The sequence below is a fragment of the Meriones unguiculatus genome, chromosome 5, assembly GCF_030254825.1.
Source record: "Meriones unguiculatus strain TT.TT164.6M chromosome 5, Bangor_MerUng_6.1, whole genome shotgun sequence".
NCBI classification, from domain to species: domain Eukaryota; kingdom Metazoa; phylum Chordata; class Mammalia; order Rodentia; family Muridae; genus Meriones; species Meriones unguiculatus.
Genome location: NC_083353.1, coordinates 17,648,611 through 17,660,776, shown reverse-complemented (window position 1 = coordinate 17,660,776; position 12,166 = coordinate 17,648,611). Strand labels below are relative to the sequence as shown.

General features: G+C 39.4%; 2 gene segments (V, D, J or C); both read right to left on the bottom strand.

Moving 5' to 3' along the window:
* Window positions 1-2,850: 2,850 nt before the first annotated feature.
* Window positions 2,851-3,704, bottom strand: LOC110541135 (immunoglobulin kappa variable 4-1-like). The segment is given in 2 exon segments: window positions 2,851-3,209; window positions 3,575-3,704. Coding segments are annotated over 2 exon segments (408 nt in total).
* Window positions 3,705-9,929: 6,225 nt separating this feature from the next.
* LOC110541134 (immunoglobulin kappa variable 4-1-like) lies at window positions 9,930-10,694 on the bottom strand. The segment is given in 2 exon segments: window positions 9,930-10,447; window positions 10,646-10,694. Coding segments are annotated over 2 exon segments (567 nt in total).
* Between the last annotated feature and the right edge of the window lie 1,472 nt (window positions 10,695-12,166).

Below are 12,166 nucleotides of genomic sequence, written 5' to 3'. Positions count from 1 at the left end.
ACAGTAAGGCTAGGGAGAAATTTTTATGCCAAAAATAGACAAGGCAACTGAGTAAAAGAGGCCTAAAGGCAGGCAAAATAGTCAGACACATGAGGTGCAGAGCTAAACAGAGAATTTTCAACAGAGGAATATAAAAATGGTGAGAAGAACTTAAAGAAACATTCAGAGTCCTTAGTCATCAGGGAAAGGCAAGTCAAAACCTCTAAGTTTCCACCTTAAAATTAGAATAGCTAAGATAAAAATGCAAATGATGGCAGAAGCAGGAGAGGATATAGAGAAAGGGTTACACCCCTCCATTCCTAGTGGGAGTGCAAAGTCATACAACCACTTTAGAAATCAATCTGGCATTTACTCAAAAAACAAAAAACAAAACAAAACAAAAATAAAACCGAACAGCTCTTCATCACTATCCAGCTATGCCACTCCTGGGCATACACCCAAATGGGGCTATACCCTACAATAAGAACATTTGCTCAACTCTGCTCATAGTGTCTTTATTCATAATAGCCAGAAACTGGAAACAACCCAGATGTCTTTCAATGGAAAAATGGATTGAGTAGTACATTTACTCAATGGTATACTACTCAGCTATTAAAAACAAGAAAATCATGAAATTTGCAGGCAAATGGATGGAACTAGAAAACATCATCCTCAGTGAGGTAATCCAGACCCAGAAAGACTCACATAGTTTGTACTCACTTATAAATGGATTTTATCATATAGTACATTGTAACCATACTACAATTCACAGACCAATAGAAGAGAAATAACAAGGAGGACCCAAACGAGGATGCTTAAATCTCAGTCAGAAGGAGAAATAGAATAGATAACAGAAGTGGTTGGAGAGAGGGGATAGGGTAACAGAAGGAACAGAGAGTAATGCAGGTTGGTATCAGACCCAGGGAGAGCGGGAGCAGGCTAAGAGGGCTTGCAGAGAGAAGAGAAACCTTGGTTGAAGGCATCTCTGTGACAAGTTGCAGACCTCTCAGGGTAGACTCCCAGGAGTATATGAGGGTGACTCTTGCTGAGATTCCTAGTGACATAGGTCACGGAGACTGAAGAGGCCATGATCTAACCAGATGAGACTCCTAGTTGAGGGTGGGAAACACCAACACACCTACAAAAACTTCTACCCCAAATTGACCCTGCTGCAAGATGTGTAGGGACAAAATTAAGCAGAGATTGACAGAATGTCCAACCAATGACTGGCCCCACCTGAGACATATTCCTTGGGATACAACCAAACCCTGGCTTTATTAACAGTTTTCTGCTATGCTTGTAGACTGGATGCTACCATAGCTCTTCTCTGAGTGGCTCCATCTAGACCTGATGGAAACAGATGCATAGACCCTCAGCTAAACATTGGGTGGAGTACAGGGAGTCCTGTGGAAAAGTGGGTTAAGAAAAGAAGGGGGGGGCAAGAACTCCAAAGAAAACCAACAAAGCCAAACAACCAGTGCCCACAGGGGTTTGTGTAGAATGAAGTACCAAACCAGGACTGTGCGTGGACTAGAACTTGGTCAACAACAGAGATGAAGCCAAAGGAAGGCTCAGTCTTCATATGGGTTCCCTAGAAAGAAGAATGGGAGATGACTCTGACCTGGACTCTGTTGCCTGCTTTTAACCAGTTTTCTTCTGGTAGGACTACCTCTCTAGACCACAGGGTAAGATGATGTGTTCAGCCCAGATATGACTTGATATGCTGGTGTTGGGGTGCAGGGTGGCTCCCCTTTTTGAGGAGTAGGGGAGGGGAGATAGGAGAAACAAGTAGGGTGTGGGACAAGCATGTGGGAAGGGACAGGGGTAGAGCTAGGATGCAAAATGAATCAATAAAAATAAATTAAAATTTAAAATAAAATAAAAAGAGACCATGCCCGTGGAGATCATATGCCCTAAGAGAGAATATACCATTGTTTTTCTTAATGTGCATGACATAAAACTGCTTTGTAATCTTTATATTTATCTTCACAGAATGGCACTATTATTAGCATTCATTCTAGAAGCTTATTTTGGCTGTAGAAAGTGGCTAAAACAGAGGCTCACAATTCTTCATGGTACTGAGCCTAAGTGACTGTGTAGTGCTCTGTCCTAAATGGGATGTCTCCCTCCCCACAAGTCAGGGGTTCATAGAAGAAGATAGAAAATGAATGACCAGAATTGTGAAGGAGTGCTGAGACAGTGCCTTTTCGGAATGACATGGCCCTTGAACTCATGAACAAACTGCCATGGTGGATATTTGCATCAGACCTGCAGCATCAAGATTTTGTCAAGCAAGAAATGGCAGATATTAGCCTTATCCTTCCCTAAATGTTACCTCATCAAGATGATCTTTTCTAGTTCCATCCATTCACCTGCAATTGCATGATTTCCTTGTGTATAATTGCTGAGTGGTGTTCCATTGTGTAAATGTACTACAATTTCTGTATCCATTCCTCAGTTGTGGTACATGTAGGATGTTGCCAGATTCTGATATTATGAATAAAGTTGCTGCGAACATAGTTGAGCAAATGTCCTTGTATGTTTGAGCATCTTGCCAGTATATGCTCAGGAATGGTATAACTGGATCTTGATGTAACACTATTTCTACTATTCTGATAAATCTCCAGACTGAGTTGCAAAGAGGTTGTACAAGTTTACATTCCCACCAGCAATGCAGACAGTTCCACTTTCTGTGAATCTTCTCCTGCCTTGTTGAATTTTCATATAAAGTATTCTAATACCAAAATATTTAAGAGACAATGAACCCAAAATGTTGTACTTGGTTCTGCAAAATTTTCCATCAGTTTTTCAGGCACACCTTCTATCATGCAGAAGAGGGAAGTGTGCAGGGCCAGGGCTGCAGGCTGCTGATTAGATTCTCAAGAAGGTTTTTGTTGGAGGCTGAAGCACTGTGGGAGGAGCACTGTAACTCTGCAGACAGTAATAAACTGCCAGGTCTTCTGCCTGCACAGTACTGATGCTGAGAGTGAAATCTGTTCCAGATCCACTGCCTGTGAAGCGATCAGGGACCCCAGTGTGCCGAGTGGATGCATAGGAGATCAGCAGCTTAGGGGATTGCCTTGATTTCTGCTGGTACCAGAACAAGTAGTTCTTTTGGTCTTTGTTGTATAAAAGACTCTGACTGGACCTGCAGCTGATGGTGACCTTCTCTCCTGCTGACACAGCCAGTGATGATGGAGACTGGGTCATCACGATGTCCTCTCTGCTACCTGCAATAATGAGTAGGCAGTGAACATGCATACATACACCAACATAGATTTTCATATGATTGTTGAAATGTGATATTTATTCCCAGCAGTCTGGATATAGAGGCATGAGGTTGTCTATGAGTTCAGGGCCAGTCTGATCAACAAGGCAAGTCCACAGAGCCAGAGGTCAATTACACAGAACAACCCTGTCTCAAAAACCAAAAGAGAGAACGATAGAGAGAGAGAAATTTAAGAAATTTGTCATTTAAATGTATCATATTGTCTGTGAATTATTATGTAAGAAATGCTACACCCTGTTACACTCTGTACATTCTTTCATACAAAGATATGACTCTGAAATTATAAAACACTTTTAAATGTCTCACCAGACACCCAGAACAGCAGCAACATGAGGACCTGGGTCTGTGACTCCATCTTGTTCCCCCAGCCTGTCTGATGTTGCTCTGTTCACAGGGAAAAGGACTGGTTTATAATTTCTGAGCAGCCTGGGCTGTACTGGAGAAGCCCATGCAAAACAGTCAACAAATACAAAAGCACATGCCTGGGCAGTGCGTGCATGTGTGTGTGTGTGTGTGTGTGTGTGTGTGTGTGTGTGTGAGAGAGAGAGAGAGAGAGAGAGAGAGAGAGAGAGAGGGTGGAGACAAGCAACAACTAAAAATAATATCACAGAGAGTGTTAGCATTACGGAAGTGAGCATTTAGCAGCTCTCAAGAGGAAATTTACCAGGTGCTCAAAAACTAGCTTTGGGTTAAAATCCAAGACATTTTTAAAGTAGTTGAGTTCTGCAGAAACTTTAGGAGAGTTATCACATATTGACAGTTTTATGGAAATGATATGTTCAAGATATCACAACAAAAGAAACTTATAGCAGGGAAACATGCAATAAGAGAAATTTAAGGGTTGAGGTGAGGAATGAGCAAATTGAGAAAAGAGGAAATGTGGGCTAAATTTGTTCATTGTCTCCTCTCCACAAAGCCACTCATACTGAGGACAATGAACAGTGGCTCAGACATGTGGGCTTCTGTTTCCTGGTTACACTTGGAGACCTCAAGAATTCATGCTTTAAAAATTCTAAGAGATTTAATTTAATTCTGTGACCAGAGAAAATATAGTCACACAGCAAATGTAAACTCAACAGAAACTTAAATGTATTTTAGCCTCAATTTTGAGGAATTGAAAGAAGGCTCTAAAATTGAGAGAATGGAAGAAACCAGATATTTCATGAAATCATCCCTGTATACCAACACTGCCTAGAGTGATTAATTCCAGAAACTCATATTGTAGGGTAATTTAGAAATTTGCAGTAATCAAACTGGCTTGTGATGGTCTTGCATCTATAGAAAATAGATTTAAAAAATCTCTACAAAATCAGCAACAACTTTTTTAAAATCTAGCAATAATTTTATAAAGATCAGTTGAATATAATATGAGAGAATGTTGCCATCCAAAGAAAAAAAGTTTGAATATGAATGAAAATCAATAACAATAACATGAACAAAAGACTTTCAAAGATTCAGATTATGAAGTAATGTATAGATCCAGTGATATGTACAAAGTACAGAAAATAAATAAAATATCATGACAAGGAGTGAAGATTCACATATATACTCTCAGAGCTGGGGAGACAGAAGCAGGAAAATTATGAGTTTGAGTCCAGCCGTGGGTACCAACCAAGTCCTAGTCCATATAATCAATGTAGAGACATAACCCCTAAAAATTGTGCCTGTCTCTTTGTTAGAGATGGGAGCCAATGTCTATTTCCCCTTCTCACCACTGGGACTCCATCTTGCTTAGACCTGTATGCTGCCACAGTTTCTGTGAGTTCATATGTGCATTGGTCCTGCTGTGTCTGGAAGACACTGTTTTCTTGATGTGATCCCACTCCTCTGGCTCTCCAAATCTGTCTGCCTCCTTATTCGCCAGGATCCCTGAGACCTCCGGTAAGGGGTTTAATAATGATACTCTATTTAGGACAGGGTTCTCCAAGGTCTCTCACTCTTTCTACTCTGTCTACTTCTAAGTCTCTATATTAGTTCCCATTTACTGCAGGAAGAAGCTTCTCTCAGGAGGGACAGCCAAGATCACACCCAATGTGATCTATGGGTATAAAAGAATGTCATTAAAAATCATTTCTTTGCTGTGTTCCTTTAGCAGAACTGTGTTATCTGGGTTTTCCCAAGGCCCATGGCCTCTCTACTCTCAGGTTATTGACCACTTGAGCAGTGTCTTGCATGGGCTCCATATCCTGAAGTGGGCCTTAAATCCAATTAGAATAAAATTGGGTAGTCCCAAAATAATTCTAGACCTCAGGGTTTATAACGGGGCTGGTAGTTACTTTTCTCCTCTTGTAGAATCCAGAGTATCTTTCACATTGAACAGTAGCCAGAAGGGGTTCAGGCTGTAGTGAGGCACCATACAATTCCTCCATGTTCAATGAGATTATGTGGTAAGGAAATAGGAAGGCAAGAGAGAGAACAAAGGAAGATTTAGCTTGCACTAAATGACTCATTTGAGGGGTCATATAGAACCCTACTTCAGCACACACTTCTTACCATATATATGCATATGAAAATATCTAAATGAAATCAACAAATAAAAACAGAGACAAAACCTCACCTAGACATATTTCTCTTCCATGTGAAACATCTACTGCCAGGAATGGGTGACATTTAAATGATTTGTTGGCCAGAGGGTCCCTTTGTAATCTCCCTGGCAACTCTGGCTATTGGTTGTCACCTACAAATTGATGGTTGGCTCTAGTTGCTGAAAAGACTTGCTTCTTGTTCTTACAGACTGAGGGGAGCCAAGGCCTTTGAGTACATGCACACACACACACACACACACACACACACACACACACACACACACAAGTAACCTTGTTCTTTTGGCACTGTCATAAGATGGTATGGCTGTGTGTACTCTGTATTCTCCAAAGATCTCAGACATTGTCTATGGGCATCTGCAGACTACTTCACACACCATGGATATTATGTCTATTGCTCTTCCATCAAAAAAGTAAATGATAGTTATATCACTCTCCTCACCCCATGGGCTTCCTCCCTTTGTCTAGCTCTCTCACCTCACCCACCTGCAGATTTGCATATTGTTGCCTGAGTCTCCCTTGCAAGTGTGAGATAAAAGTTCAGCTGCAACCTTGCTTTAACTCATCTGGAATCCTTAGTTCAGCTGCTCAAAATGAGGCTTTATACTCAGTTCCTAGGGTTGCTGATGCTATAGAACCTTGGCCTCCCTCTTGTTAGAGGCAAGAATTGAGATGAATGGGCACATGTGGGGAGCTGTGGGACACTGCTGCTGCCCAAGTGTGTTTAGTTCAAATGCAGATGTGCCTGTGGATTTAGACCTATAACTTGAGAGAGAGCTGACGAGTAGGAGCTGGGCGCTGATGAAGATGGTCACATAGAAGGAGTAAGATGATATGAGAAGATCCTAGAACAGTGGTTCTCAGCCTTCCTAATGTGGGAATATGTGCATGTGGGAAGACATGCATGGAGAAAGAACAAAATTTCCAAATTTTCCTAATGCCCCTAAGCACATTTCTGCCATTTTCTGCAGTATGTTTGGGTGAAGTAAAAATCTCAGCATTGTTGACTATACATTCACAATACCTATCTAATCTGATATATGTTGAAGTTGTGCTACACAGCATAAAATAAAATATGAGACAAGGTGAAATTCTTTTGTAAAAATAAGCAAGCACCCATGTCATTAACATGATGATTTTTTTCATCTTAAATGAATTATAAAATTACACCATATAAAATGTATTAAAATAATATTCTCATGATTTATACACTGTTTGTCTTCTAAACTAAGCTTATATATTATATGCCTGATGTTGCATTGAACATTTCACAGGTGACATCGCACTTCCAACATCCAAGCCAGGCATGGGCTATAGATCTATACAGTTCAAAACTGGACCCTAGGGACTTGAGAGCCTTCATGGCAATGGGTCAATAAACATACATATTTCCTTCACAAAATCAGCAGATTGGAGGCTGGCTTGGTCATCATTTATTATGGTGGAAAAGGCACACAACCTCCTCATACAGTGCTTTAACCTAAAATGAAATCCTCTCTACTTAGAGGTCCAACTGCCATCATGTCTTTGGAAGGTCATAGAATATTTTCTGAACTTTGTGAAAAAAAAATAAAAATAGATAAACAAGTTACAGATGAGTCTATGCCCCATGGAAAACACATTTTTGTCCAGGCAAAACCTCAATGGTGCTTTCAGCTACATCATTCTCAGCCTGACAATACAGAGCAAAAGAATATACATTGTCCATTCTCTTCTAAATGAACAGATGTGAGTAAAGGTAAGAAAAGTTCCAGGATATTAAAATCATGTGCTCTTCTGAAGATGGCTAAGACTCTTAGATGGTGTTTTGGGGCTGACTGATTCTTCTCTTTTTTGATAGTGAGATCGATCCAAAGTAAAACCATAAAAATCACTTCATCTGAATAACTAATAAAAAGGAAATCATAAAAGCAACTATAAAAAAAATGGCAAAACTATGCAGTCAAAGCAATCAGTATATGCTTCTCAAGGAGTCCCAGCTCCTGGGGACCTCAATGTGGAGAATGCTTAAGAGACATGGAACTATCATATACTTCATGTACTCCTGCACTAGGCATGATCTTGAACAAATATAAACCAGCACAACATAGATATATACCCAGGCCCATATTTATTGCTGCACTATGTACAGTAGTATGAACTAAATCAACAAAATGTGTACCAATAAATGAATAGATAACAGAAGGTGGTGCATGTGTGCAAAGATGTTTACTCAGCCATAATAAAAATGGGAATCTCAAAATGTGTTAATTTTTTTGGCTAAATATATTGATGTTTCAGAAAAAGCTCATAGTACATTTGAATTAGAACTTATTTTTCTGTGTTTTGGGATAGAGTTCAGCCACCTTCCTGGACCAGGCTGATTAGTAGTAGTCTCAAAACCTTCCACACCTTGATGATTTTCTTAATGCATGCTCCATCAGCAAGTGTGAAAACCACTGGACAGAAACAATCAGGCTTCTACTAATGACAACATGAGTGGTTGAGTCAGGACTTTCTCAGAGTTGCAACCTTTTGACTAAGTTTTAAGTGAGACCCTATTGCAAAATGAAAAGAAAAAAAAAAGGTTGCACCACAATCCTTACTGGTCTTATAAAAAGATTTTCTTGAGTATGCAGGTGAGAATGCAGCCTTGATAATACCTTGAATGTGGCCTATGAGAGCCCGAGGTAAGGATCTGCAAAACCTGCACTCCTGGTGCAAGGTCCATACCGCTCCCTCCCCCAAAGTGACTCACAGACCGCGGTTGGAAGCAAAAGCAAGAGGCAGTTTATTCCGATCGCGATGGGGGTCGTCCCTTCAAAGCAGGAGACGACCCCGAGCATACAAAGCACAGAGTTTTTATTTCAGGCCTTTACATTGATTAGTTAGCAGAAAAGATAGCAGTTATGCGGTTGGCAGCTGTGGCGGGGAACTCATAGCTCCAAGGACAGTCCTCCCCTCTTCTCCCATCCATCTCTCGGTTCTGTAGCAGGCCGCTTACAGCTTCAAGGACAGTCCTCCCCTAAATTGCCTGACTTGCTCTTTCTTTTTAGCTGTCCCTTATTCAAGGTCCAGTTGTTTTTCTTTCTAATTTGGGATGGTCCCATTTCTCAGATCCAGACATACCCTGCTATTGTATCAGGTCATATTCGACTTTCTATGTCTTTTCTATGCAGGATTTTAAAAACAAATTTGAACCCAAAAGTGTGGGGTGTTTGCCTGTGTACTTTTGTTGACTCATTTCATATATTGCTTTCTTTATCAATTCATCATTGGTTTATATTCTACACTACCAGACATAAGAAGAGCTCCCAGAGCTTGATTTGACCCCCATTCTCTTGGTAGATTTACCTCCATCTCTCAGCATGTGTATAAAATTACCAGTTGGTGTGTTTCTTGGGAAAACCAACAATTGAGCCTAGTCCAAGAGTATGTGAATCTTTATTTCTTAGTTTCACATGAGGTCATTAAAATGTTTTAATTCTATAATTTGGGAAGTATTGTTAGACTAAATTGTTGTTTGTTTGTTTCCTTTTCCCCTGCTCCTCAACTATATTGGAGTTTTCTGTCTTGCAGAGTTAGACAAGATACTGATGTTTTTTCTTGCTAACCATTTCCATCTATTCAGTTATGACATCGACATTTTTCTGTGCTCTCACAATTCAGACACCTTTTCTTTTTTCTATATGTACAGCATTTTTATAGTTATCTTCTGTAATGCTGTCTTCATGATCATGGTCATTTCCTTAGCTTATGATTTTCTTGTAATATCCTTATTACTCCCTCAACTTAAACTTCAATTTTTCTAGACATAGTTAACTTATTTGGCAATTACCTACTATCAGGATCTACTATCAGGCACTATGAAGAAAGGAAGCAAGGAACGAAGGAAGGAAGAAAGGAATGAATGAAGGAAGGAATGAAATAAAGTAGTCTATAATCTAGAAAAACCAAGATATGCACTCTTTCCTAGAACTTCCAAATTGTAATAAAATTTTCCATCATCATAACTATGTTGGATATTAGGACTCCAACTGAAAATGATAAGTCTCTTAAATTAAAGCAACAGAGTTTGTATTCATGTGTTACAGAAGGAATACAAAGATAATAATGAATTATTATTATGTTTTGCATTTTCATATAAAGTTTCTCATACCAAAAGAAATCAGAATCATTGAAACCATAATTTTGTACTGGGCTTTGCAAACTTCTTCATCATGTTTACAGGCACTGCTGCTATCAGGCAGAAGGAGGAAGGGTGCATTGTCAAGGCTGTGTGTGGTGGAGGCAGCTGGTGAGACTCTCAAGGAGGTTTGTGTTGGAGGCTGAAGCAATGTGGGAGGAGTACTAAATTCCTGCAGACAGTAATAAACTGCCAGGTCTTCATCCTGCACACTGCTGATGCTGAGAGTGAAATCTGTCCCAGATCCACTGCCTGTGAAGCTATCAGGGACCCCAGTGTCCCGAGTGGATGCCCAATAGATCAGCAGCTTAGGGGATTGCCCTGGTTTCTGCTGGTACCAGGACAAGTAGTTCTTTTGTTCTGTGCTGTCTAAAAGACTCTGACTGGACCTGCAGCTGATGTTGACTTTCTCTCCTGCTGACACAGCCAGGGAGGATGGAGACTGAGTCATCACGATGTCTGCACAGGCACCTGCAATCAGGAATTCATAATAAATATGCATATGAACACAAACACAGACTGTAAAAGGTGTGAAACTTGCCATTTAACATCTTTGTACTATCATGTTTTCAGAGTATTATGTAAGAAATAATGAATCTGGAACACTCTAATGTCTTATCTAAAAAAAAAAAAGATTCTGCCAAGATTATAAAGTTTTGAGTTTCTCACCAGACACCCAAAGCAGCAGGGATAGGAAGAACTGGGTCTGTGACTTCATCTTGCTTCCCCTGTTGTCTGATAGAGTTCAGTTCTCACTGCAAAGGCTGGTTTATATATTCTCAGCAGCTGGGCTTGGTTGTGAGGGGGCCTTGCAAAGCAGTCAGCAAATAGAAAAGCAAATGCCTGTGCAGTGTCTGTGAGTGTAGCTGGTGTCAATCAACAGTCAAAAATACTATTACAGGGAGCATGAACAATCACTGAAAAAAGATTGCCTTACAACTCTCAGACAGAAAAGTGCTAGGTGCTCTAATAGCAAACCTGGGTTAAAATCTCAGACATATTTAAATCAGTTGACTTCTGTAGAAACTTTAGTAGAGCTATCTCAGATTGATAGTCTTAGGAAAATGACAGGATATGTTCAAAAAAATCACAAAAACTACAACAACAATAATAAAAGAAACAGAGTAAGAAAACACGTCATAAAAGAAACAAGAAAAGAGAAGAAAAGTGGAAAGGAAAAAAGAGAATTAGACTAAATGTGTTCAATATTACTCATCTCTAAAGCCACTCTTATACTGAAGACAGAGAGCAGAGCTGCAGACATTTGGGTTGTAGTTTCTTAGATACATAAGGGACTAAGATGCAAAGAGTAGTCCAGAACTTACTCTGTGGAAATCTTTGTGGGCATTAATTTAATACTGATATCTGAAGAACTTTCCCCTAGAAGCAAAGGATACCCAGCAAAAATTAACATTTATTCTCCCCACAACATAAGGAAATTGAAAGAAGGCTCTAAATCCAGAGAAATAAAAGGGGAAAAAAACAGATTTTTTTTTCATGAAATTACTGCTGTAAATCATCACTACCATGATATTTTATTAAAGAAATACAAACGCCAGTCCAATTTAGAAATTAGCAGCATTGACACTGGATTAAGATAGGCTTCTGATACGTGAACAGGTAAGTCTCTCCAGAAGGGGCCCCAGCCACCCTAATCTACATAATGATTTTATAGAGAACAATAGAACACTACATCAGCAATTGTTCACATCAAACAGTGAATAAAATATAAGGCTGTGAATGAAAAATCAATATCAACGCGAGAAATTACAGAAGTTGCCAAGATTTCATAGTATTCAACTGTAAAACTATACATAAAAAGTAAATTATACATCCAGAATTATATATAAAGTATAAGAGAAAAATAAATAAATCAAATACATGGCAAGGAGTGGAATTTCACATCTGTACTCCCAGAACTGGAGACACAAGCAGGAGATTCATGAGTTTGAGGCCAGGCTGGGGTACATACCAACTTCTGGGACAATGTAATCTATACATGGAGACAATCTCTCAAAAACGTGTATCAGTAATCAACTGGTTACAGAAAGCTCATGGCATTCTCTAAGCAACATAAATTATTTATCTGATGTTAATATTTTAACATTAAGCCACAAATATTATTGAAATATAAATAATCATTTATCAAATATGCATATCCTTCTGTTCTGGTTTACATATAAAATTTTA